Raw genomic sequence first — 27,697 nt, forward strand, 5'->3', positions numbered from 1 at the left:
ACTTTTCAACATTGTCTTCTTACTTTAATTTTGTGGCAACTTTCTAACAGAACAACAAACAATTGGAATTACCAAAGGAGTTTATTACCGGGTCGAACAGCCTCAGGGACAGATATTCGGGGCTTTCAAATTTTATCAATTTTCTTCTATCTACCACTTGTGGCCCATTTTAAAGGTCTTGGTGCAAGAAAAGTTTTCATGGTTTTAGTTTTTTTGGAAAACAAAAATTTAATTTTCTGTACCGGTATAGAGTGAACAATGGATGGCGGCCATTTTGAATTTCAAATATCAGGAAATCTTAGGTAATTTGTCTCTTTAGTACCAAATTTTGCATGGAGACCCCTGAGTTTCATTCTTCAAGTGATTCCGCAGAGATGTTCAAAAGTTTCATTGAGGAAAGTTTGAGCAAAATTTAAGTCTTTTACTTTTGAGGCGCATACTACCTTAATAACACAATTCGTATCCGATCATTTGCAATGAATAACAAAATTACCGAGTAAAATTGTGTCTGCAGGAACAGGAATAGGCCACCAAATAATGTACGATTCGTCAATAATACATGAAAAATATCAAAATGCACTGAGTTCTTTTGCTTTCGATGTGATTATTAAGCTGACTTCCCTATTTACAAATGTAAGTACTTAAAAGTCTGTTTTTGGAGCAAGATCGGACAGAAATCTGTGAACAAACGAGCGAGAATTTCCCAAGTTGACAGAGACAATCAACAGTAATGTTCATCGGAGCATGTAATATGTATAACGATGACTGATCCCAGGATGTGCACTGTCTTACTGATTGCAACAAACATTACGCTGAGTTTCAAGTTATAAATGCTTTTCAGGCCAACACTTGAATATCATGCTCTTTGAGACATTAAATGTATGAGCCTTATAATATAATATTGTTCTTTCATGACAACAGTTACGGAGAGCGAACGCAGATGCTGACTTTCAGACATGTCTCTGTGCGGTTTAGCTGATCCACATGATTAATAAGGTGCAGTTTCAAAATACAAATATTATAATGTGCATTTTATCCAAAAAAAAGTTGAATTGTATATCAAAACTTCCATTTGTGATTAAATAAAAACCAGGCCATCACGGTACACATGTAAGCAGTTACACCAACTTTTTCCAACTTTATGGCGCAATTTCACCAGTCTAGTTTGGCAAAACAAGACATTTTGTGCCAAGCCTTTGCTACGTTGCTATGTACCGGTACATGTTGAGTTTATAGTTACCATGTTTGTAAAGAAATGACATGAATGCCTGTTTTGAAGAGTCTGTTGCGTTGCAACAAGCTGGTTTTCCGCAGAAACTAAAGTGAAAGACTGAACCAAATGAAAGATGAAGAGAACAATGAACAATGGCTGTATTATGTTTGAATTGTTAGTACTCAGTGGTCCCATATGTAGTTCAACATGTATGATTTGAAAACACATCGCAAACAATATTAGTGAAGCACACTCAGCAACGGTATACATATACCACAAGATTTTGACCAGTTCACGACATATATGCATTAGCGACAGCAAGTGCATATATGAAGTGAAATGGTCAAAACCGAGTGGTATACCCATGCTGGGTGTGCTTTATTGCCATTATATTCATAACAATATATTGAAATTCAGGCATGGAAAGTCAAAAAAGGATTTTTGCTAAAGTTCAGCTTGTCAACTCAGCCTGCACACTTGTCAACTACGTTGTTATTATGTGGATTCTGGTCCAGACAAGAATTCAAGTGTGAACCATAACAGGTCATTTTATATGAATAAATGTTGTGTTGATAAACAAAATAGCTGTTTGAACATGCTTGGGGTTGTAGAACAAAAACTTTCAATAGACATACGAAACAAAAGTAGTGGTCCTTAATGTGTAAGTTTCTCATGCAAAAGTCAACATCATGGTACATAGACCTTTAACCCTTTGAGTGCCAAAGTCAATTTTTGTTGCCTTTACAAAATATAACCTAGTCAATTTTTTTTAGATTTTTGCCAAAATTTTGATAAACAACAGTAGGTAATAAAATGAGATGTACATTTGGTCCAAAATTATCAAAATGGTTGCAGAAAGAGTCATAAAAATTGCAAAATGTTGCAGTAAAATTTTGGTGGGAAAAATTACAGCATTCAAGGATTAATGATTTATGGCAAGCAGAGCTGATTTGAAATTGCCAGCTTCCCATCAATCTCCAAAATGCGGTGAAATGTTTAGTCAACCATCACATTCTCCTCAGGACAAAATCCTATACAGAAATCAAACAGCCAAATCCTCTAGGATTTTTGCATCTAATTTCTGCGGTAATTTTGATCACATATTGTCCAAAATGCATCCCATTGTATCTTGTACAAGCCCTACAAACAATCTTAAGTTATGTACTACTCTTGTTGGTTATTTTTGAAATGGCTTCCTCAAAGGCTCGAAGAATTAAAAATACAGCAATTTCAAAGCAAAGCTTGTAGTTACTGAAAGTATGTGCCTGTGGACAGATATTCACTTTCAAACTTTTCCAATATTCTATTGACCAACCACTTGTGGCGGCTAATTTTGAAGGTTATGGAGTGACTTTAATTCAGTTTTCATTGGCTCAGTTTTGTGAAATTCATTATTCAGGAATTTCATTTTTCCTGAGGCTATAGAGATAACACAAGGATGGCGGCCATTTTGAATTTCAAATATCGCTAAATTTTGCAGAAATTTCTTTCTCCGGTACAAAAATTTGCATAGCGACTCCCCCAATTTTTATTCTTGATTCTGAAAGAGAACTGTTGAAAGTTTGCTTGGGGAAAGTTTGAGCAAAAATTTTTCAAAGTCTTTCATTTTTGAGTTGCGATCGGGAAGTACCGTAACACGACTTTCATTTTGTCACACATTTTTCAACAACCGTGAGTGATTCATCTCCACTATTCATCAGTGTGTTAACAATAATGTAAACACTAACCCAGTAACCACTTCATTTTGGTATAAGTTTAACCCGTCTTTGTGAATTATCTGGTTAGACCTATGTACAGGGAACCATGCCGTGATAAGAGTTAATATTTAGTATTAATGTAAACACATCCAGGTCCAACCACAGGTGACTGCTCTCAAAAGTTAATCACATTTGCGTTGCGATTAAATGAGTGGAATTATTAAAGTAATTGGCTTAGTTTTGTCACAAAACATCTCCAAATCAGAAAATGCCCATACTACTGCCCTATGGCCATACTACCACTAGTACACATTGCATGTTGAGGCACAAAAAACTTGATAGTCAATGGGGCTTACATGCCATGCTAGAGTCAACGTAGCCAAAGTTTATGCTATACGAATTACCACCTTGCTATGAAAGTTTTTATGAACTCATTAATATGGTGAGGAAGAGAAAATGATAAATAATTAAATATTGACAAATTAAATGTAAATTAAATAATCTCGACTGTACCAACTAGGCTGGCAAAGATTTGCTAGTCAATAGCTCTACACTCAGAAGACAATGATTCTTTCGGTGTTTGAATTCTTTCATGACCAAATCACAAGCGCAGTTCAATAGAACTACAGAGCCCTGTCCCCTCCATACCATCACGTACATCAAGGTACATATCAACCAGACATAAATTGTAGTCTAGGTTTGTAGCTGAGATACATGAATATACAAAAAGTTACAAAATCACCTGCACTGTCCGCCAATTTAGTATAAAACTTGCTGGTGGCAGTATTGCTACTCTGAGATAATTTTGGTGTCCATGTTTGTTTATGTTCTTAACAAAACTGACACAATTTTGTTGACATTGCCCTATCAACTTTGATATCAAGGACAGTATTTTCTGTCAACAAGGGGCGTGTGACCTGTACACCAGTCAACCAAGGCAATGGCTGTAGCATATGCTACGTCGGAGTTACAGGCAATGCAGCGTAAATTTAAAGATAAGGTAAATCATCCAATTTAAACTGAAAGTGGTCATGGAACAGTAGAGAAAACTGCATGACTGTGTATTTAGAAGAATTGCGGCAAAAGTACTTTGGCAACTTGCAATCCCTGTACCACCAGTTTTAAATTATTGTGTCCATATGGTTATTCCAAGCCTTACATATCTCAGTCTTTGGGAAAAACTTATGGAACACCATACGCTTTTAAAAAGCTCCTTTCACTTTCAGTTCCTCATCAAAGAAGGACAGCTTGTTTGAGCACGCACTTGCGCTATTGCAGTATTTTTTGAGTTCTTATTCTTCTCCGAGAAAAGAGTTTCTCACGGTCGTACAATCGTGGGCGTGGTGGCAAGCTACGCTTTTCGTGCGCTGGAAGTACATGAAGCTTCGTTTTCAACTCCATGACTAAATCTGAATCAGTATCACTATCAGTCCCAAAATTTATATGGTGCTGCACTTCCACGACTACCTCCGTGCACAGTCCCTTCCCTGTGACATATCTGCGTTCTGTTGCTTTGTCACAAACAATTCCCTCATATTTAAACAACATCGACTGTGACATGTGTCTTAGACCAGACTCTTTGAAAGTTTGCTGAAATGACTGATACATCGAAATACACAGGCAGACGAGAAAACCTCAAACCGTTGTAAATTTATCCGAATGAGAAAAATAAAACACGAGGCAAACGTTTAAATTAGAGTGTCATATATATCACACACTCTTGCTTAAAACCCATACACCCGTATCGCTCACATGACTGGCACGCACGCTTTCTTCTTTCGATATCCGGATAGCAACGCTGCAGAATGCCGACGCCAGTGCAAGCAAGACACTGCCGCATGCTGTGGATTACACGCTAGTACGCTTCGACTAAGTCGAAAAAATATCCCCTTGTCGTTTATCAAGGCTAAAATCCGGTACCAGCGCGTTATCCAGGCACTTGAACTTCTACCTTACGATAAAATCGAACTTTTTTGGGGACGCTCACCTGAACAGCTTGGGTAGGTACTCGGCAGCCATCTTTGACACTTTGACCTCGACCGGGGGACCCGCACCGTATTCGACTTGGTACTGCACGAAATTGGCTCTCCTACCTTGTACTGAGCAAAAGTTAAGAAATGTTAAACATTTACAGAATTCCGATTACCTAAACTTAACTATCGCATTAATTAGAAAGATTCAGATGACGTTTTAAACAATAACATTGCATCCTAGTCATAAGATAGTCAGAAAGGCATAGTTACTGAAGTCACTTTCGCTCAATGAGTTCACCGGGGGACAATGACGCGCGTTCCCATGGTCAACATAAGTTATGGACGTCACCATTCGTCCATTATTCGAGCTACAAAAATTCTTGGAAAGAAAAGACATATGCAGACTTACCAGGCGCAGTAGTTCCTGCCACGACGTCTGAACTTCTTACTTCGTTTGGGTCGCCGAGGCAACGAACAGAATTTCCCATGTCAGCAAAACAATTTTTATAAAAAATTTTATGTAACACCCACTGTCACGGTCGGTGTGAGGACAAACGAACGACCACCAGTCACTGGGGTGACCTGTTTAGTCTTATCACCCACGTGCCCATTGCATCTGTTCTTCATAATTTTTTTCTTAATTCTATATCGCTCTGTTTATCTCTCTTATCTACAAGATTGTGGGACTGAGTAAACTGTGACAGTTTATTTATGTCTCAAAAGATGATATTTTTTTCATAAAATAAAGATTTGAAGTAGATGTAAATAAGCAAAGCCTGAGTAAGTATTTACATTGACAGAGAAGCCCTTATTGAACCGAGTAATTCTGGAAAGATCACACTGCAGCTCGTCGCTGAAGAGACAATTACCAGGACATTCGATGTGCAATCAACGGTTAGTGGGTCATTGGAGGCTGGGTTCACAGCTAGCCATTTTTGCCATCAGTCAGTTTACCATATGGCTGATAAACGGTGTTTTGTGTTTTTTTGGGGTTTTTTGGTTTTTTTTTTTTGTTTTACAAGGACACTACAAGTAGTAGACAATTCTGAATACGGAAAACCTACATGTGTGCAGGGAATGTATTCTTTATTTGAACAATTTTACGTTGTCTGAGAGGCTAGAGGCTCTAGCAATCGTAAAACAACCTGGCCTCATAATCATATCCATGTAATGTTACAGGGTCATCTTTCAAAATAGACAGAAACCGCAAGAATTGGTTCAAAATTGACAAATTTTGCAGTGATGCATTTTTATGAACCAATTCACACGGTAAAAGGTATGCTGTTATTCACACATTATTGCACAATATCTCAATATCCGCCATAGAACCCTTTGAAAGATCTTCAGCCAAGTCTAATATCCCTTTCTCACCGGTTCAGATGCCAACCGACTGTGTGATAATCGGAAATGAATAAGGAGCCTATAGACTGCAGGGAAGATTCGTGCCTCAACGCAGGGAACGGTATGGCCCTGCTTCCAGCGACAGATCATTGGTGTCTTTCACAAGCCCCGCAGTATCACAGAAGCTAAGCGACATACATAGCCTAAGTTGGTGCTGATGAACGTTTCGAAACGCGATAAGGCCGAATTCAAGAAAAGATAGTGCATTCACACCTGGCAAACTCTCGCTGCAGTGTTTGTTTTTGTGTCTGGGGTAGAGAGATATATTTTCAAACCCTTGGCCGTACTTCTGTATTGTTTTCAAAAATTCTATCACAGAAATAAATAGTGGTTGATTGGTCAGTTTTCTTTGTGACTCAATCGGTCAAACCACGTGCACGAAGGCCATGGTCGAGTTGAGATCGATATTTGCAATCTAAACGCTGAAGGGTGAATTAGCGAACATCACTGATCCTACAACTCAATCCCGTGTAAGGGAGTGTTCAGTTATTATGGCCGGGGGTGGGCCGGCAAAATCCAGGGGGAGGGTCACCTAAAATTTGAAAACTGCAAAGGGGGGGGGGGTCATGTGCTTTTCAAACAGCTCAGAGGGGGGGGGGTCACTTAATTTTCATAAGTATCCGTCCTGTCAAAAAGCAGTTTCAGTGTTCATAAATATTCTGGGAGGTAAAAATGATTCGTTGCATGATTTCATTATCTGCAGTTATTCACCTGTAAATCTGAACAAAAGTATACTTATCTTGACTTGACAACTCTGAGGCTTGTCTTATTGTAAATCAAGCTCACTGAACTGAGGGCAATGAACAATTCCATGGCAAGTTTTGTCAGGGAAATTATTTAACAGTTACCTGTACTGAGACTACTAGTACCATGAAAAGTTAAATAATACTTTTAGGTGAAATTCCAATATCATAATTGTTGTCCACATCTGAACTTTTAAATACCCTATTTGAATCAAGTACATTTGTATCAATTATCAAACACCTATAAAAGCACAAATTCATTTAGTTTAGCATTGTAAAAAAAATTATTCTTAGTTTTTCATAGACTCCAATGTATAGTGAATCAACATTTCGGTGAAATTCCAAAATCCAATTTCTTGCACACATATCAACCTTTAACCATCCTAGGCTAACTAAGTACTTTAAAATGAATTATCAAATGTCTCTAAATACACAGATTTTGATAGTTTTGTATTGGAAAAAAATTATTCACATTTTCCTCATAGACTCCCATGTACAGTGAATCTACATTTGGTATAATTCCAAATCCAATTTCTGGCAAACACATCCATTTGTTACCACCCTAATCTAATCTAGTACATTGATATCAATAATCGAGAGTACATAAATACATTGGTTTACCTATTTTTGTATTGGAAAAAAAATTTTCATACTTTCCAGAGTCATAGACTCCCATGTGTAGTGGATGAACATTTTCAGTGAAATTCCATAATCAGATTTCTTGTACACATAATATGCACATTTAACCATCATATTCTAATCAAGTACAATTATGTTAATTATTGAACGTCTGTATATGCACAAGTATACCAAGTTTGGAAAAAAAAATTATTCACAATTTTATCATTGACTCCATTTATAGTGGATGAACATTTTTGGTGAAATTCTAAGGTCAAACTTTTTGTCCACATGCCAGTTGTAACAACCCTATTTCATTTAAGTACATTTATAAATTATCAAATATCTATAAATGCATAGATATAGTTTTGCATTGAAAAAGTATCACATAGATTTCTCATACATGTATGAGAAAATATATGTATACCATGTATGGTGAACCAACATTATCAACGGCTGATTTTTAATTAAATCCAAATATCAAAATTTTGTACACACGTGCTTGCGCAAAAATAGTGCGTTCCACCAGCAATTTCTGTCCAACCCCTTTGAGGGGTAATTTCAAAATTATAAGCAAGTCAGAAGGGGAAATCTGAGCATCAACACCTTTGAGTTTGTAAGGAAGGTCATTTGAAAAAATCTAAGCTCTTTTTGGGGGGATTCTATCGCTCCATACCCCGAGGTGTTTGTGTGTGCAACTTTACTCAAGCAATGTGGGGGGGGGGGGGTGTCATGAAATTTTGTCATCTTGAAAGGGGGGGTCATCAATTTTTGGTACAATGTATAGGGGGGTTCACCTATTTTGACTGATGCGCAGGAAGAATTTGCCGGCCCACCCCCGGTCATAATAACTGAACGCTCCCTAAGTGTAAAATTATCAAAAAACAGCAGAATGAATAGCAATGACTAAACGATGAATGACTGAGGTCAATGTTGATTTAATTTTTACAGTCTTGTCTTCAATTAACAAAAACTATGAAAATTTTGTTCAACAATGGATTAACAATAATAACACATAGAAGATGTTTGTATGTGACTGAAACAAAATTAAAGAAACCACACCCAAGCGCGCACTGAATGAAAAACCCATTTGGGAAGTCTACGCCTCGAAGTGAAACTTTCCTCAATGAAACTTTCGACCACTCTCTTACCAAATCAAGAATAAAAATCTGAGGTCACCTCGCAAAAATTGGTACTAGTAGAGAGACAAAGAACCTGAGATTTGGTTCGATATTTGAAATTCAAAATGTCCGCTGTATCCCTGTGTTAAGTCTATAAGGGGAAATAATATTTTCGATTTTCGAAAAACTAAGGTCGCGAAAACCTTTCTTTCACCAAGAGGTTCAAAATGAACCCCAATAATTGGTAGATTAGAAAAGAATTGTGGAAGTTAGAGTCCAAATATCTGTCCAAGAGGTGCGTTCTACCTTGAAGAGACCATGGAGATCTTTCATTAAGGAACAGAATCTGTAACTTGTTGTCAATCATCTTCTTGTTCTACTTCAAAGGCATTTTGAAATACAGAGTATTTGAACTTAACCTGTATGTTTCCAGACTGTGTTGTTATTGTTGACATGTGAATTAGCATCCTGACTTAGGTACCAATTTAGCATTTTAGACAATAATTATGCACCTCACACGTATAAAAGTTGTATTGACAAGCTGAATCGTGAGTGTTCAATCTCATGCCTGAGAGAGACAAACGACGACTTGTTATTGACATACAAAACAAACTTCGTGAAAATATCACCAAAAGTTACAACTACTGGCTCTTTAAAGCATGCCAGTGAACTGTAAACAAAGACGCCAAAGCGTTGAATTAGCAGCTTTCTCTGATCCAGTCTATAAATTTTGTTTGTTTGCTATTACTTTGTTCAGTTTTTTCGATAAAGTGAATGTCATTCAATGCTAGACGACAAATCTTCTTTCCTTCTCACACAGAAGGTATGCAAGTGCAGATATGCAGAAGATTCAAGAGTTCAAAATACGCAAAAATATTAAATGATGGACAAATCTAAAAATGAACGAGATGAGGAAAAATATAAACATAAACAAAGGAAGATGTTTCGATATTTGCGCGTCAACCACGATTAATTTACATATTCATGAAAATGCATTCAATTCTATGTTAACATACCTTGTGTTTTTCACTCAAATGTTAATCTCTGTTGGATTTCCACGAATGTGAAACAAGGGTGCCGCTTTCATAACAAGGGGGAAATGTAAATCTGAAATTTTGAAAATTTTTGAAGTGAGTCTCTCTCTGTAACTTTATTTGACGCACATTTTTTTTGGGGGGGGGGGGTTTAAAGGTTTATATTCAATAAAAATTACGTACATATTTACATAAAAAGAGGAATAGCAAGAATGTAGCATATTGTAAAAAGACAATGGCTATGGTGTTTCTGTCCACAGGCGTTATGTGGACTGGGTAGTTTGTAAAGTATAGTCCATGCTGTGCGTTTCCGTTCCGACGTTCTGATACGTGTGGTGAGGCCAAGTATCAGAACTTGGGCACGTAGCATAAGATCATAGCATAAACTACACTTTTGCAAACTACCGGGCCGAGTCCACATAACGCCTGTGTTTCTGTCTTATCTGATGTACCCTACTTTTCAAGTATTGGGCAACATGAGTTATTGTACTGCCATTTTAACCCTGATGTGATTTGAACCATATACTGTCTATGTTACTGTCTATGGTTCAAATCACTGAAGAGTTTTAAAGTTTGGAATGCTCACTTTGGCCACGGTCCGCCTTATTAACATACAGTCTTCCTTTTTGTATTACAAAAGAGGACATTTCAATAGAATGAATCTTCCAATTCTGCAGTTTTACAAAGTAAACAAATTGTGTCTTGCATTAGGGTCTTTGAGTGTGTCCCTGTGACAATTCTCAGTTTAAAGGGAAACCGTCATCAGAACTGCTCCTGTGCAACTTTTTTGTTTACAAACAATGTATTTCGTGCACGATATCTAGATGTACCTCATCATCATAGCTGCTGCATTTAAATTATACGATGTAGATTATGACAGACATGTTTTAACTTTTATCAATCACCATCATACTTTGGATACAGTGTTCACATTGGTCGTGTGGTCCCACACGACCTTTGAGGCAGTTCCAACGACTTAAAGCACGCGTATCTGAACTGACTCATTATGCTTCGTAAATCAGCATTTTGTATCTTTCTGGGATAACAATAACATTTGTTTTGAACCCCTCTACGTCTATTTCACTCTTTGGATCAGGCATTACGTAATCCCCTGTACCGATACTTTACATTGAATGAATTTCTATCAAATGTTGTAGCAATGATATTCATACATGAATACGACAATGTTCGCTCAAATTGAATATCAAATGAATAATTTCCACCGGACATTTTCACAAGGATTCAATATACAAAATCAATAACTTTTCATATAACTATTAAATAACAATGATTATTGAAGTACAGAAAAGTTCACTTCTTCTATTGTGAATTAGCAAAACAGCCATGTTTCGAAGAAATCACTTGTCCTTCATCAGTGTCCACACTTGATGTGACAGAAAGCTGTTTGAGTGTCTGCATTTAGATCTTTCTGTCAGATCAAGTGTGGACACTGAGGAAGGACAAGTGGGTTGTTCAAAACATGTCTGTTTTGCTAATTCACAGTGGAAGAAGAGAACTTTTCTGTACTTTAATGTTAATGCTTCCATGATGAACATACAAAGTATCATCCAACAATCAAGCTTCGGAAGAATTAGCTATGTGGTCGTATATCCCGGCAGTGGCCTTTTAACAAAGGAATCGACTGGGAAACAAGCCAATTCCAGCTAATTCTCCATAAATTTTAATTTTTGAAGTTGACTGGAGGAGTCCCATGGCGATAGAAACTTAGATACACGTGGATAGAGGGACTGCGACTTCTTCAATCTGTGACTTGATAATACTCAGGCATCTTTGCAATCCACCACAACCGTTGGTCACAATTGGTCTGATTATTTTGTTATACTCGAAATAGAATCTGTTTCTACCTTGTCCTTCAAGCAAGAAACAGCATCCGATTCTTTCTGTTGTATACTTTTGATAGCTTCTTTGAATTAGCCGTTGTAGTTTATATGTGAAATTGCCATTGCAGCGTGCATGCAAAAGTTGTATCTGGTCAGTTGCATAACATTTGTCGTCCACATACCGTGTAAATCATTCATCGTCTCTACAGCAACCGGCTAATAAGGGGTTGGGGATGACACAATGAGTTTCAAAGCAATTTAACCCTTTGAGTGCCAAAGTAAACTTTTGTCCCCTTATAAAGTGTACCCAAGTCAATTTTTTCAGAATTTTGCCAAAATTTTGGTGAAAACCCGTAGCCAATGTAATTTGATGTCCGTTTGCTCCAAAATAATCAAAAAAATTACAGAAAAATTCATAAAAATTATTGAAATGTTGCACTAAAATTTTGGTGGGAAAAATTACAGCACTCAAAGGGTTAATTAGCACGAGATCGCAGAACAAACGTATTTGAATTTTTAAGTGAAGGTATTTGCGTCGATAGAAGTAATCTGTTTGCGAACACATTACTCCCTCTTAAGCTCAGCAGTGGTATGGCCGGCCCAGTATTGTGTTTTTTTGTCAGATTGCAGAGAAAGTGTACGTGTTTTCTCCATGGCAAGGCCAAGTCAATCCTGCGATGACAGTGTATGTAAAGTGATATTATGTATTCATCTTTCGCCCCGAAAAAGGTCCTTCAAGTAACAGAGGAACAAACCAATTTATTTCTCTCTAGTCGGATGAAAGAGATACTATAAAAATGATCTTACGGAAAATCATCAGGAGAAGATATGTTAAATTCTAATCAACTCCTGTATGTTCCCCTTTCCCCTCGAAATACAAATGATCCACCAATCATCATATAATTTTTTTCCTATTTGAATTAGACGAGGTAAGAATTTTGTTCTACAGCACCAAAGTAGTGATAAATAAATCAACATATACCAGAAGGTAATTTTCTTGAAAGCTTTTCCTCAACTTTGATCTAAAAATACACAGAAAAGGTTGTGCTTATTAACAAACATTGAAGACAAGTACAGACTACACACAAGCAATATTTTCGGACAAGATGACTTTCTTTCCATTCGAATGTATGTTTAGGCATGGGTGTGGGACTTTTAACATTTCAGAGTAGCTGAAGATGCAGCTTTAGGAAGCTGTGATCGAAATGCCTTGAAAGTTGGTAACAATATTTCTCAGTATGTAGAAACGATATTTTTTGCGAATCTTGACCAAGTCACGTGACTAAAAGACAGTTTTCCTGCCAAAATCACATTAGAGAAGTTATAAGATATTTCAACCACCAGACAAATATTCATACAAACTAAATTGTTGGATCTTAAATAGCATCGAAGCAACAGTAACAACCATTGACTAATTCAAAAGTTTTAAACTGTAACAAAACTTTAATTTTCTTCAAAAAACCTAAAAACATCCAGCGGTTGTTTACATTTCACAGACATTTTAAATATCAATTTGATACGTCAAACCAGTTTACTTAGGGTATGATGTATCTCATGTCAAGAGATAATTACTCTTTCTAAACATTGCAGAAAAACCCCTCAGACAAATAGTTTGAGTTTAGAAATCAGTTGAAATTTTATCTTTTTTAAAAGTAACAATTTCGTCGGCAAAAGGACAATTTTCAATCACGTGACTATGTCTGTCAACATTTCTAATAATTTGTCTTTCTGTTTTTCGACTTTCAAAAGCACAGTAAATCATGCACTATTTTAGCTTGTCAATAGTGCGTCTACGTGTAAAACGCACTGTTATCATTTACATTTGATTTCTAGATCGGACCAGAATTCCGTGTCCTTTACACGTGTGCAGACTGAGTTTTATTTGAATACTTTGTATCTCGACATTCATGTTTGAGTGGAAAAGAAAATGTGGTTGACATTTGAAAAACGAGAAAAAATCATCGAACTTTACTGCTGGTGACCGTGTAGTGCATATATGTACGTGTTTTTTTATAATTCGTACAATATATTGATAGCACACTTAAAGGGAGGAGGTCGTCTGAACCGCGCCTGTGCGGCTTTCTTGTTTACATACATTGTATTCCATGCAAAAATTATCTAGGTCAACATAGCTGCAACATTTAAATCTCACTATATGTACATTATGACAAACATGTTTTAACCGTCATCAATCGCCTGCCTACTTTGTACTCGGTCTTGACGTTGGTCCCATAAGACCCTTAGCGCAGTGTGACGACCCTCCCTTTAAAGGTATACTGTCACCTGTTCCAATTTTGCCACAGTTACAATGGAAAGAGAAAATCTCACCAATCACAGATGTTAAGCTGGTGACCGCTTTTTAAAAACAGTGCCCTCACACAGGCATTTTGAGTAGCAAGAAACATCCCTTAGACCATATATGGGCGTATTTAGACTACAGGTGATTGTATACCTTTAAACGTCGTGTGCGAGTTAGGGAGGAATGGTGAATAGTAGAGAAATCGTTTTGAACGTGTTCCTTTGGCAGTGAAAAAAGACCTATGCTCCAATTTTACTCCTTATCATGACAAATATTGACACTCGATATCATGTCGCGTGGCTGATCTGGTTTTAAATCTACCAACGTTTCTGCAAGTAATGAGAACTGTTGTAAAGCTTACATATGAATGATCTTAGATCTGTTTTCCAACGACAACAAGATTAAACGAGTTACAGTAAAGTATCAATTTCGCTGAAGGAAACGAACTTTAAAGCCCCCCTGAGTTATTTCATTTTGTACTTTATTTCATCAAAAAAACCCAAAAAAAACATGCACCAAATCTTCGGATAGCTGTTTTGATTTCCCGTTATTCGAATATATTTCTTTAAATGTGTACATGTCTATTTTTCAACCCTTGGCGATGGATTCGGATCGATTTAGTTCAGGCACTAACATGTATTAGCTGTAGCCATATTATTTAGTTGTCAAAAATCTAAGTTGTGCGTTCATTACCAATGTTTAAAAGACGTCTATATGTGATCATACTTCGGTAAGCACTTTTTTACCATCTTATCCCCCTAAAATGCCAAAAGATACTGCTTATGGGGTTTTCATGGGAAGCCATTCTTTCAGTTCGGCCCTATATATAGCCACTTTATCATTCATGTGAACGTTCAGCTGTTGCGGAAACGCGGACCTGCAAGACGCCGATATCAAAATTGATATGCATAGATGCCATCGGTATCACATCATGGCAGTGCGTTATCATATGGCGCATAGAGGTGGAATGTTAACCTGTTCACCCCTGATTCTCGATAAAGTCGTCCACACCAACCGCTGATTACTGTTGGCTGCGACCAAATTGTTGTAGTGAAGGGTAAATGCAACAGATATTTGATCAGGTCACCCAACATTTTGTCTGGGTCGATCGCTTGTGAAGTTGATCCGAATCGCTCGGCAGAGTGATCGGTCACATATTATTAGGGGCGCGCTATTTTGATCTTATGACCGGGGTGGCACAAAAGCGAAAACAAAATAACCAGCGCAAACATTTCTGAAACATTTTGCAACAATGCTGATTTAAAACAAATATTATAGAAAGCGTATAAGCGTATAAGTTTGAAAAAATAGTACACAATGTATGCAAACCCGCAAAAATATTTTGTCAAATTTTGGTAAAAAGAAAGAAATTGCCTGTCAGCATCCTGACCACCCCTGCTGAGACTAATAGACTATTCCTTATTTGTTTGGTTCGAATCTGTCCAAATGATGTATCTGTGAAGATAGAGAACATATACGAGCAATATAGTTCAGTATATTCGGTAGTATGGTTCATAAATCAATTCTACTTCAGACGGAAATTCCGTTGTCAACAACAACGACAAAGGCAACAACAAAGACAACAACAACAACGACGACGACGACGACAACAACAACAACAACAACAACAAATATAGTTCAGTTTATTCGGTAGTATGGTTCACAAATGAATTCTACTTCAGACGTTATAGATCATATAGGATGGATTCAACAGGGACTCGCACAGATGCCACCAACTTAGCCACATCACTAGAAGAATTTTATATTTTGAAATACAGTAAATGAAATGCCAGTTTACATACCTATGTTGATTTTGTCATTTTCAAAATATAAAATTCGTATAGTGAAGTGAGTCACAATTTCAAACCCAAGAAATTACACTTCTCTGGCTTTGCATCATTCGTATGACTGATCCTCATTACCAAAAATCAATTCCTAAGTTGATGACTTCTGTGCGAGTCCCTGTTGAATCCATAGGATCCTTAGGCAGAAAGATTAGGTAATGAGTTTTAGCCAAACTCACTATACACACACATGAAATGAAGAGCCCCATCTAAGAGACAGGACCGACCACAGTTAAGTCCGACTTATCCATTAGCTCAGTGGGTAGAGCATCTGAAATGTAGTCGGGCGATGAGGGTTCGAGCCCCGCATGGGTCACTTTTCATTTACCACATTTCAAAATATAAAATTTAGCGCTACTTTTACTGGACTTCAACAAAAGTCCAGTCGGTAAAAGTAGAAGCGACAGTTCCGCGGCATTTTGTATCCATTTCGTCTCGCTGGACCTTTGGATCACGTCGGCGTAAAATTCCATCCAATTAGCACGAAATTAGCACGAAATGACCGTACCGGATAATACGAGAAAAGCACCTCTAACCGTCAGGTTGTCAAATTACAAACGTCAATCAAATATAACGAATACTTCGTCAGTGAAAGGTCATCATCCAATTCATTTTAATTCACATGTTGACACACGTGAGGTATTGTTGAATCGCAGTCTGTCCGTCCGTCTATCTGTCTGTCTGAGTCTGTCTTTTGGCGCGATATGACGAGATCAGCTCATAGGAATGAAATGGAATCCGGTACTTAGATACTGTTTTGGAATATTGATGAAGTTTTGGCGGGGCGTAGCTTGCATAATTAATACTAATTTGATTATTTGTTAAGAAATCAGATATTCTCAAAATCAGATCTTATGAGTCTTGTTAAAGATGTTGATCAAGGAAAGATGTGGCAGACTTCAAGGTCTTTTAGCAGTTGCATGACAATGACATTGTTTGTGTGCGATTGTAACGAACTTTCCTATAATTAGGAATCTGAAAGGGCTTGAATAGCTTCAATGTTGATGAAACTTTTTCTGTCTGTTGATTAATATAACACCAAGTTATTTCGTATTTTTGCATCAGCCAATAAGTAATTTGCATAATTTATCTACCAAACTTTTCAAATTGGGGACTAGACTCTGCAAAATCTGATGAAATTTGCTTTATATATTGATGATACAATAATGTATTAATACAGAAAGGCGTTCTGCGTATTTATGTCAGCTATTACTAATGTCATGTTAAATGAATTTTCCAAACTAGGGACATAAAAGTGGAAGGATTCGGCTGAAGATGAACCTTGCTATGTACCTTAATGGTAAAATGATACTGCAATAATGAAAGACAAAAAGAATTTTCCCATCAGGTAATTTGAAATTTGCATATTTAAGGAACTTTCTTAATTAATGATATTGAGCTGCTGGCAGAACTTGACCAAAGTTAAGAACGTTGCTGTGTATATTGATGATGCAATGATATACTACTATAAGTTAGAAGTGCTTTGCATTTTAGATGTCAGTTAATTGGTAATTTGCATATTTAATGAACTTTCTCATGCAGGGACAAAATACCAGAGGGAGCTTGACCTAAGTTGATGGAGTTACTATGTATATCAATTATACTATGTAACAGTAGTTTGGGACATCTAACATTTACATATAAGCTAATTAGTAATTTGCATACTTCACAATTACTGATATTCGACTGAAAATACCTGACCAAAGTTGACAAAAGATTAAAGACACGACCAAAGACAAAGTTATTGCATGTTTATATAGCATGACACTGAAAGAATATTAGCAGTTTCATTCCAACCGATGGCAATTAACACATTTCAAGATGTTTTCAAAGACGCTTAACACCTAGATTTCATCACATTTGATGACTTGTACGGATTTTGCTCTTAACAAAATGTAAGTGATCTGAAGAAGATACTACAGTTTCGAGTAAAGTAATTGTTAATTTGTATGTCTAACGAACTTCTTAAATGTTACTCTAATCTTTGTGACTGAGTTTTGATGTATTCTGCTGGTGGAGGTTATCTCAACAAGCTTTGATACCGGTATATTAAAAGACATTTTACGGTTTCATGTCAGCTGGTCATTACAAAAACAAATCCCAAATTAATGGAGATTTGAAACTTGTGGAAATAATGTCAGATGAGTGTCAATTAACAGGCAACAACAAAATATACTGCGACACGCGAGCATCTAGAGTTCACATCCAGTCACAAGGTTCACTGAACCCGAAGTCTGTTATATTCTTCGCTGGATGATGAGCGGATTTCATAACTGTGATCACCGGATACCGTATGAAATATCGTCAATCTAGAAACTGAAAACTTCACCAATAACATTTTCACGTCGAGATGAGAAAATACTCGCTTGCAATAAAGTATGGACTAGCATTGAACTCACCAGGGCAATGATCTGTCAGAAAATGCCAAAAGGGCACAGCGCTAATTTGACACGCATGTAGCTAATGAACAGTGGGACCGGTAACTTTGCCCACCTTCAATCACGCATAGTTCTTCTCAAAATTTTATCACCTTTTTAATTAGATAGGAAATCGCGACCTCGAAGAGAATGTGGCTTGTTAATTTCTTTGCGGCAAAGAACCATCTAGTTACCGGCCTTTGAGTCCTTCGATATACCCATAGTGATGTTTCGCTGAACACCTAAGCGACAACATTCAGTCGATGAAGGTGAACAAACAATAGCCTCTAACGAACATCCTGAATCTTGAAAAGATTTACGTCAAAATGTCGTAGTTTAAAATTTCGAATCTCTCTCGAAAACTGTCTGTTTTGAAAGGCTTACGTCACGGCCCGGTAAGACACGTTGTTTTTCAAGTGGTAACGCGTGGTGTTTCAACGTGACAACGTACTCAGATGGCAATAAAAGTACCTACAGCGAATATAAGTTTGTTGAATCAACACATTATCTACGGTTAGCAATTCTAAAATTTTACATAGATTGTTTGAAGGTACGGCGTGTTCTAAAATTTTACATAGATTGTTTGAAGGTACGGCGTCTTATGAGCTCGTAATGGGAAAGTGATAACAAAACGAAATTGCTGTGGAACTCTTTTACCGAATTTTTGTATCACTGACAGCAAATAATCTACATTTATTTTGCGCAAATATATAAAGAAATCAATATTTCTAAGACCACAACGAAACTTGTTCATAAAATGTTAAAGGAAGATGTTTCGAAGAATACAAATGCGAATATAATGTTAAATGCAGATTGTAACTGTAAATATACAAAACAAAGTTAACTGTATGGACAGTATCGAAAAGAGTCAGAAACAATATTATATGGCTCTTACTGGAAATTTACCATGAGACATGTACCAACTATTCAGAGATTGTTTCATGATTGAACAAAATTGAATCTCCCCTGTGAAAACATTGCGAAGACACTGACACATTTAGACATAGCTTTGGGATTAATTTATTGTTGCAAAAATATATTTGAAGAACGATAGAAAATTTAATTAGTGATATGTTAGAAAGAGAATTAATCTTTGGGTTCGAAAATGTTATCGAAAAACTGAAACTAGGGAAAGAAGACAAGTTTGTGAATTTTGTTAGATTGGTTCGAAATTGTCGATCGATACATAAATATAATGCGTGTGAAATTTACAGAACTTGTTCTTCGGGAATGTTTGAGAGAAATGAGCTGCATGTTGGAGCTCAAGCTATAAAGTGATATTTAGTTACATATTGTAATATATAGTTATAGACAGTTGTGATCTGATGCACTTTCTTCCACAGTTGTAAGATTTCTTTAGGTAGTATATACCCCTCGAAAGTGAAAGACTTGAACTTTTGCTCAAGCGAAACTTTCAACCATTCTCCTATCAAATCAACAATAAAAATAAGGGGTTGCCGTGCAAAGTTTGGAACTAGCAAAATCAACATTTTGCGATATTTGAAATTCAAAATAGCCGCCATGCCTGTGTTAACTCTACGGGGAAAAATTAAATTTTAAATTTTCGAAAAACTAAGACAATAAACGTGTTTCTTTCTCCAAGAGCTTTAAATGAACCCCCATAAGTAGCAGATCAGAAAAGAATTGTAGAAATTTGATAGTCCGAAAATCTGTCCCCCGAGGTGCGTTCCTGCGATTTATATTTTTAAAAAAGAGTCAGCAATTCACGAGATGGTTTGTCACTAGAATACAATGAGTATTACCTTCAGAGTAAAGGTACATTACGTTAGAGAGTAAACTTGAATTGTAATAAACAAGAAATAACTTTCACTCTCAGAGAGACACGATTACCAGAGAACTTAAGTGGTATTATAAATCAGGCCGAGTTCCCGTTTTGTAAATAAAGCCATTAACCTCAATTCTGGTGCTGGGTTCAATTTCTATTTGACACTGCAACTTAGTGAAACTTTTACAGCGTCCTTCGTTTGTGCAAAGAAACAAAAAGGAGCTTCTGAATGTGTATGTTCTAAGGACGTTCTTGGGATTTCTTATGTTCAAAACTTTATCTGACACACAGGTTCAAATCCAAGGTATAACAGTTATTTTGGACGATGTATTCTATGGCATGGTTTAAAAGACAAAATAAATCATTAAATAAGCATATTTAGACATTTAACTACGCAAATTCTTGAGCCTTGGTTTAACCCTACTTCGGCTTGCAGTGCAAATGCTGTACTAAAAGTTGCCGGAAAGGGAACAAGCGACCTGGCTGTCGTTGGCGCTTCGATGTGCTATGTCGACAATCGGCAGTTGTAACACATTGTGGTAATTAAGAAGAAGATGAAAAACTCCGATAGCTCACTTCGGGATGGCATGACCAAAAATGGCAAAAATAGCCGCAAAGATACACAATTGAAGATTTCAACATACTTTGGACATGTGATATGAAGATCATCCCTAGGAAGACGTCTACCAAATATCAAAGCTATCAGACGAGTAGATTTTGAGAAAACAGAGTTTAACAAAAAATGGCAACTGCCTTAAAAATACAAATATGAAAATTTAACCGCACTATGAATAGACCTGACTGATTTATCGACTTTTAAATCAATTGCACCAGATTTCAAAGAAGAGTTTTTGACCTAAATAAAAAATTCACCCAAAAAGTACAAATATACTTCACTGTACTTTGGAAAAAACTGAATTTCAACACCTTTAGGAACCTGCATAGAACATTTCAAAGCAATAGGATTAGTGGTTTAAGAGAACATGATTTTAAGAGAACATGAATATGTTGGTATGCGGTGGTCGTCACACCCCACGAGCGTACTGTGTACCCTTCTAAAGACTCACCACTTTTATTTACACAATTCCCCCCTTACAACGCATTGTCTAAAGGCATTGTCTAAAGGCAACAGACTAAACAGGATCTGTAAAACTGCATTTACAAGATTTAGAGAATATACACATAAAAAATACTTGTGTGACATCGTGGAGTTTCGACCGAGACTGAAGACAAAAGACCTTTACACCAATATATGCGCATTCAACACCTGGTGACACAAGCGTCAATCAAAGGAATTCTCTTATGTAACGAATAGATAGTAATTATATGCTAATCTTCGAAACGCATATAATTATTCAATCTATACTGAACTTCGAGAATTGATAATTAAATGATACACAAAAGCGATAATATGCGGTATGCGGTGGTCGTCACACCCCACGAGAGTGAAAAAGCTAGGCTAGTAGTTATGCTGCATTGCACGGGTACGAAATATCTCCATCGATGAACTACTAATCGTCTATCTGGACTCAATGAATAAAAAATATGACGCAATAAATAGAGGCCGAAGACGAGGAGACTGTAACAGCTAAAGACTTGTAAACAGGTTGAAAAAAATACTGAGAGTGAAATACAAAGCAACATACTCAAAACAGGAAGTATGAAAAAGCCTAAATGCACATAGCCGCTCAGGAAAAACCAGAGATAAAAAACCTACATGGAAAATAGGAAAAAACCTCTGGAAACCTGAACCCGATTGCATGCTAGATGTGCCAATGGGTCGGGATTTCTTATTATCGAAACAAACAAGAACTGATTGAAAATAAATACAGAAACGAAGTGAAAAACAACTGGTTCAAATAAACAGAATTGCACAGTTAGTGGCACTGCTGGACTTATGGCAAAACTACAAATTAATATTTATAAACAAATGTGAACCGCCGAAAATCTGTTAATCTTGCAGCTATTGGCTGACAACGACTCACCTAGACAATTTTCGACATTTCTATAAACTGCAGAAAAATTAATTATTGTATTTTGACATTTACTTTTATTAATTCCATGTTGAGCAAGTCGACGATATCATGCAACTGTCCTTGGAGCTAGTGGATATCCATCCGTCGTATATGGCTAAGCACCTGTCTCTCACACTGTTATCAGCTGCACCTTGCCCTGGAAAGCGTCTTTTAGAAACGTCGGCTTGGCCAAGATGCGTCTGCAGCCCTCAAATGTAGATTGAAGAGGATGAACCAAACGATGTACCATACAATAGACTGTTCCGGATAAAGTATGGAACCCTCTGATGTCGTTATAGACCACCATTTTCAATCATGATACTGCCAGTCTTGGCGATGGACTGCAATGTGGAGATAATAATAATGGCAATAATAATGGAAAATTTTCCCGAAAAGAATTGCAAATACGCAAATTTAAAAAACATTTTTTACAAACCTGACTGGAGTCGTTCCTGAGAACTTGCATGTCAAATTTTAGGTCAATAGAACGAGCGCTTTTGGATATACCGTAATTAGGATACTTGTTACGAAAAACGGGAAGTATTGACTCAAAAAATACAAATATGCAAATTTCAGTAGGATCTGAATAAGACTAAGTAAGGTCACCCAAAGGCATTTGCAAGCCAAATTTAGAAGCAATCAGACGAGTTTCAGAAAAGAAGCCAAATGTTGAAGGGACGCGTACGGACGATGGCCAATCAGCCTACCTGACACGTCGCTGACAGCCGAGCCCATAAAGAGAAATTCTTGAAACATTCAATGTTGGGATGGAAGTGGGAAACCTTTGTATACAACTTCAAATAGTTTTTATTGATAAGTAATGATAAGCCCTGCGCATAATTCTGAGATCAAAAATGGAAAGTAGATATCAGGTGCAGGCAATATGGATAAGCTTAATTGTTTATTCCATGTGTTTTCAGGACCAAGGATGAGAAATGTGGTGTACAATTTAAGAAATTGAAAAACTTGGTTCATGTTAAATAAACAACAGCAAGCTTTAAGTCTAAAATTATAATAAAAATCATAACAGGGCATTAATGAAACTACGTCAGACTTATGAAAATTTTGAGACCAAAGGGTGCGGCGTTAAAATGAGAGATGCTATGAATATTTGGCGCTCTGAACTGACAGATATCATTAACATTGAGCCCCCAAAACACCCTAAAGTCAAATCAAATGGTGCGTTGGTTCTGGAGAAGAAGATTTTAAAAAAATGAAATCAGGATTTTCGCAAAATCCAATATTGCGGCGGGCCAAACCACGTGACCGATCCAAATGCCTCTAACTTGAAAAATAAAATAACATAAATTGCCAAACTTGATAGTACTCACAATAAGCATGACTCGAGTAAAATTTCAGTTCTATTTTTGGAGAAGTAGATTTGTAAAGATTAAATTTGGATTTTCTGAAAATCCAATGTGGCGGCCAAACCATGAGACCTATCCAAATGCCTCCACCAACTTGAAAGTGCCCACAAAAAGGATGATATGAGTAAAATTTCTGTTCAATCGGTGCGTTGGTTCTGGAGAAGATATTTTAAAGATTAAATTGGAATTTCCGCAAAATCCAATATGGCGGCCAAACCACGTGACCGATCAAAATGCCTTTTTGCAAATTTGAACGTGCTCACACTAAGGGTAATACGACTTAAATTTTCGTTCAATCAGGGCGTTGGTTCTGGAGAAGATGATTTTTAAGACCAAATTGGCATTTTCGCAAAATCCAGTATGACGGCCAAACCACGTGACAGGTCCAAATGCCTTCAGCAAACCTACAAGCAATCACATTAAGGATGATATGACAAAAATTTCTGTTGAATTGGTACGTTGATTCTGGAGACGATTTTTAAAGATTAAATTGGTATTTTTCCAAAATCCAATATGGCGGTCAGGGTCATGTGACCGCACGGGATTTTATTTGCAAATTATGAAGACTTAAGGTCATGCTTGCTGTTAAAAAAATTCATATCGACTAGACCCCTAGGTCATCCGGAGAAGCCAGTTTTAGTTTTTGGAAAATCCAATATGGCCGCCACGTCACGGGAACAATCGTTATGTCATAATATGCACGAGTACTCAGCAGGCGGCAGAAGTTGTAACTGAAAAATGACCTCGGGGCACACAGTAAGTGAGACTACCCACAATTCCCCTTGATTTGTGTGCTCAGACATTATTTGCTAAAGGCTTCTTCAATTTTATCAGTTTCTGAACAATTTGAAACTTAGAATTTTATTTAAGGATTATTGGTTAAAACTATGTTCCAAAATTATTGATCATGTTTAAAATTCAGGAGTAAATTGAATAAGAATTCGATGTTTGAAGGTGCTAAAAATTGTACACTTGTCAAGGTAAAGTTATCAGTAACTAAGATGGTCTCATCATACCACCTGTCAGACATGTTAATTTCCTTTGTTACAAATATTCAAAAAAATCAATACCCTTTCTTTTGCCAACACAGATGCAACTTATTCCCTTAGTTTCCTTGAAAATATTGCATATGGCTGTCAAAAATCTTTGTTGACAAAATCACAAAATTGCTATCTCCTCTGCGGAAAAGGGGTTGATCTTCTCATTATTCACAGTGAGAAATTAGAGAATTATGATTATCAAAACTATGGTCCCAGAATTTTGAAATATGGACCGGGTTGTTCTGTGTACAGAAGAAATTTGCTTCAGTTCAGTGAGTGATCTCCGTGTGTACGGATCATGGAGAATTGTGGGTAGCCTCACTTACTGTGGGGCAGCGCTGCCCTTAGGGCAGCTAAGAGCGGAGTAAACATTTGCACATCATTCAATGACGTCACTGAGGAACTGTATGTCTGCCCTGAAGGCAGCTCAGATATATTGCTGCCCTCAGGGCAGATTGGCAGAGAGGATAGGAAATGTATGTCTGCCCTGAGGGCAGCTCAGATATTTTGCTACCCTCTGGGCAGATTGGTAGGAAATGTATGTCTGCCCCGAGGGCAGCTCTGATATTTTGCTGCCCTCAAGGCAGATTGGTTGCTGTACACTATGAAATACTTTAAGAAATGCATGTCTGCCCTCGAGGCAGCTCTGATATATTGCTGCCCTCAGGGCAGATTGATAGATATACAATTATGCAATGATGTGTGAGCATAGAAAATGTATGTCTACCCTGAGGGCAGCTCAGATATATTGCTACTCAACGCAGATTGGTAGATATACACTATGCAATGCTGTGAGGATAGGAAATGTATGTCTGCCCTGGGGGCAGCAATATATCTGAGCTGCCCTCAGGGCAGACATGCATTTCCTATCTTTACGGCATTGAATAGTGTATATCTACCAATCTGCCCTGAGAGCAGCAATATATCAAAGCTGCCCTCAGGGCAGACATACAGTTCTTCAGTGACGTCATAGGATGTTGTGCACATGTTTACTCCGCTCAGAACTGCCCTGAAGGCAGCGCTGCCCTCAGGTCATTTTTCAATTGCAACTTCGGCCGCCTGCCGAGTACCCATACTTACCTATTAGCCCTGCAAGTTTGAGAAGTTTATGTCAATCGGTTTTTCATGAGCAAAAATTTACGGAAGAAGAAAAAGTTGCAGAAAGATATTAAACTCCTACAGTTTGTAATTTCGTCCCTCTGTTTTGATCTGCGCTCTTCAGTTTGTAATTTCGTCCTTCTGTGTCTTGACCCGCGTCGTTCTATTTTGATCTGCGCTTTTAAGTTTGTGATTCGTCAGTTTGTTTAACTTGGGTCGTTCTGTTTTGATATGCGCTCTTCAGTTTGTAATTTCGTCCTTCTGTTTTACCTGCCACAGTCTCTCTACAGGGACTTTAGACATGCGTAGTGGTTCTGTTTGATCTGCACTCTTCAGATTGTAATTTCTCGTTCTTCATGGGCACTCCGTTGTTTTGGATTGATCGCCTAAAAAACTAATGTACGATTAAGGAACTTTGATGTTGACAAACTTTGTAAGACAGTTGATAACTGAATGCCGTTCAGGTTGAAATGCCAATGACAGAACGTATTGAATAAGCTACCTCACCAGATCTTAGTCGGACTGTGGTTACATGCAATGCAAGTAGCCTCTTCGACAGCATTCTTTCGTTGCTAACACGGAAAAACGTCCAGTACGTATGCGTCCATGAGCTCGCGCGACCTGCGCCCCCGTCGTATCACATATACACATAGGGCTGTCAATACCTTGATGGAATTCTTTATATCCACTCACGCGTTTCCATTTCATTTCACGGCCTCAAAAAGTTTAGACTCGTAAAAGATATAAAAGGTAACAGTAAACATAGGGTTTATTTCTTCGACGTGGACATCATTCTCATCTCGCTCAGTAGTGACTTTAATTAACCCTGCCTGCGTTCAACCGATGATACAGTATTGTTCAATATTACTATTTTAATATGTGTATGGCTCCTGTTATTCATCACACAAGTTGTTTTCTTCATGTCAATATTGTCGCTTGATGCGTGTTTCATTATGTCCTTTACTTTTGATCAGAGATCAAACAATACACTCTTCGCGCTACTTGCGTCTACAATCATCCAGAAAGGCTGTCGCATTGTTTAATTTAAATATTTTATAACCGAGACGATGGCAAACATTCATTAAACACGATTGGAACTAATTTGGCATAATTGGATGGTGAAGTAATATCGATTTAATCTGCAAATGTAAGCTCATCTATTTTTGAAGTTACACACTTGTATTTATGAATAATTTGTAATATCGCAACATTCAGCTATAGAGCACCTTACACTTTTGAGAAATTTGAAAAATATAAAGGTCAAATTATCCCAAATTAGTTCTAATCGTATTATTAGTTCTAAGTAGCTGGGTGTCTCCGGAGTTTCAACACACTATATTACTACTTCAGGTAGTATGCGCCTCGAAAGTGAAACTTTTGCTAAAACTTTTCCAGTGAAACTTTCGACCGTTCTCCCACCAAATCAAAAATAAAAAAATCAGGGGTCACCGTGCTAGTTCTGGTACTAGAGAAACAAATTACTTGACATTTACCGATGTTTTTAAATTTCAAATGCCGCCATCACGGTTTTAACTCTATGAGGAAATGTAAATTTTCGATTTCGAAAAACTAAGACAGTGAAAACATTTCTTACTCCAAGAGCTTTAAAATGAGCCCTTAAGTGGTAAAAGAACTGTTAAAATTGGGAGTCAAAATATTTGTCCACGTTAGAGGCTGGACAGCAGGCGACAGTTTAGGGGCGCACGCGTGCATGGCTGTCTTTGCGTGCATGTTCTAGCACAGCCACCGTGCTCATATACAAACTGCGACGCATATTGTACGACACTCATTCTTTAGTTGGCTGGCGAATTTAAAAGACAGTCGAACTACCCGGGTTACATGTATGTATGTATGTATGTATGTATGTATGTATGTATGTATGTATGTATGTATGTATGTATGTATGTATGTGTGTGTATGTATGTATGTATGTATGTATGTATGTATGTATGTATGTATGTATGTATGTATGTATGTATGTATTTATGGATCGGTCGGTATGTACTTACGTCGGTATACAATTTAGCAATTGTATTTACCAGAACTATAACTGTCATTCACAATGCTACAATGTTAACCTTTCGTTCGCTGCATGTCATAATGACGCATGCGCATTCCACACCATTTCTGATAAAATCGACCAGTGATACTTGGATGGATCAGACAGCATTAAATCTGAGTCAGAATATG

At 37.2% G+C, this 27,697-nt stretch overlaps 1 protein-coding gene across 1 annotated transcript in view; it reads right to left on the bottom strand.

The window, feature by feature from the left end:
* The window catches only part of LOC139138416 (cytosolic non-specific dipeptidase-like), a 73,594-nt gene extending 68,160 nt beyond the window's left edge, over positions 1-5,434 (bottom strand). The window contains exons 1-2 of the mRNA XM_070706800.1: positions 5,293-5,434; positions 4,898-5,009 (exon numbers count right to left, since the gene is read on the bottom strand). Coding sequence (XP_070562901.1) covers positions 4,898-5,009; positions 5,293-5,371 — 191 coding nt within the window. The 5' untranslated portion in view covers positions 5,372-5,434. The remainder of the gene's footprint in view (positions 1-4,897; positions 5,010-5,292) is intronic.
* Between the last annotated feature and the right edge of the window lie 22,263 nt (positions 5,435-27,697).

This window comes from Ptychodera flava, chromosome 1 (genome assembly GCF_041260155.1).
Source record: "Ptychodera flava strain L36383 chromosome 1, AS_Pfla_20210202, whole genome shotgun sequence".
In the NCBI taxonomy this organism is placed as follows: domain Eukaryota; kingdom Metazoa; phylum Hemichordata; class Enteropneusta; family Ptychoderidae; genus Ptychodera; species Ptychodera flava.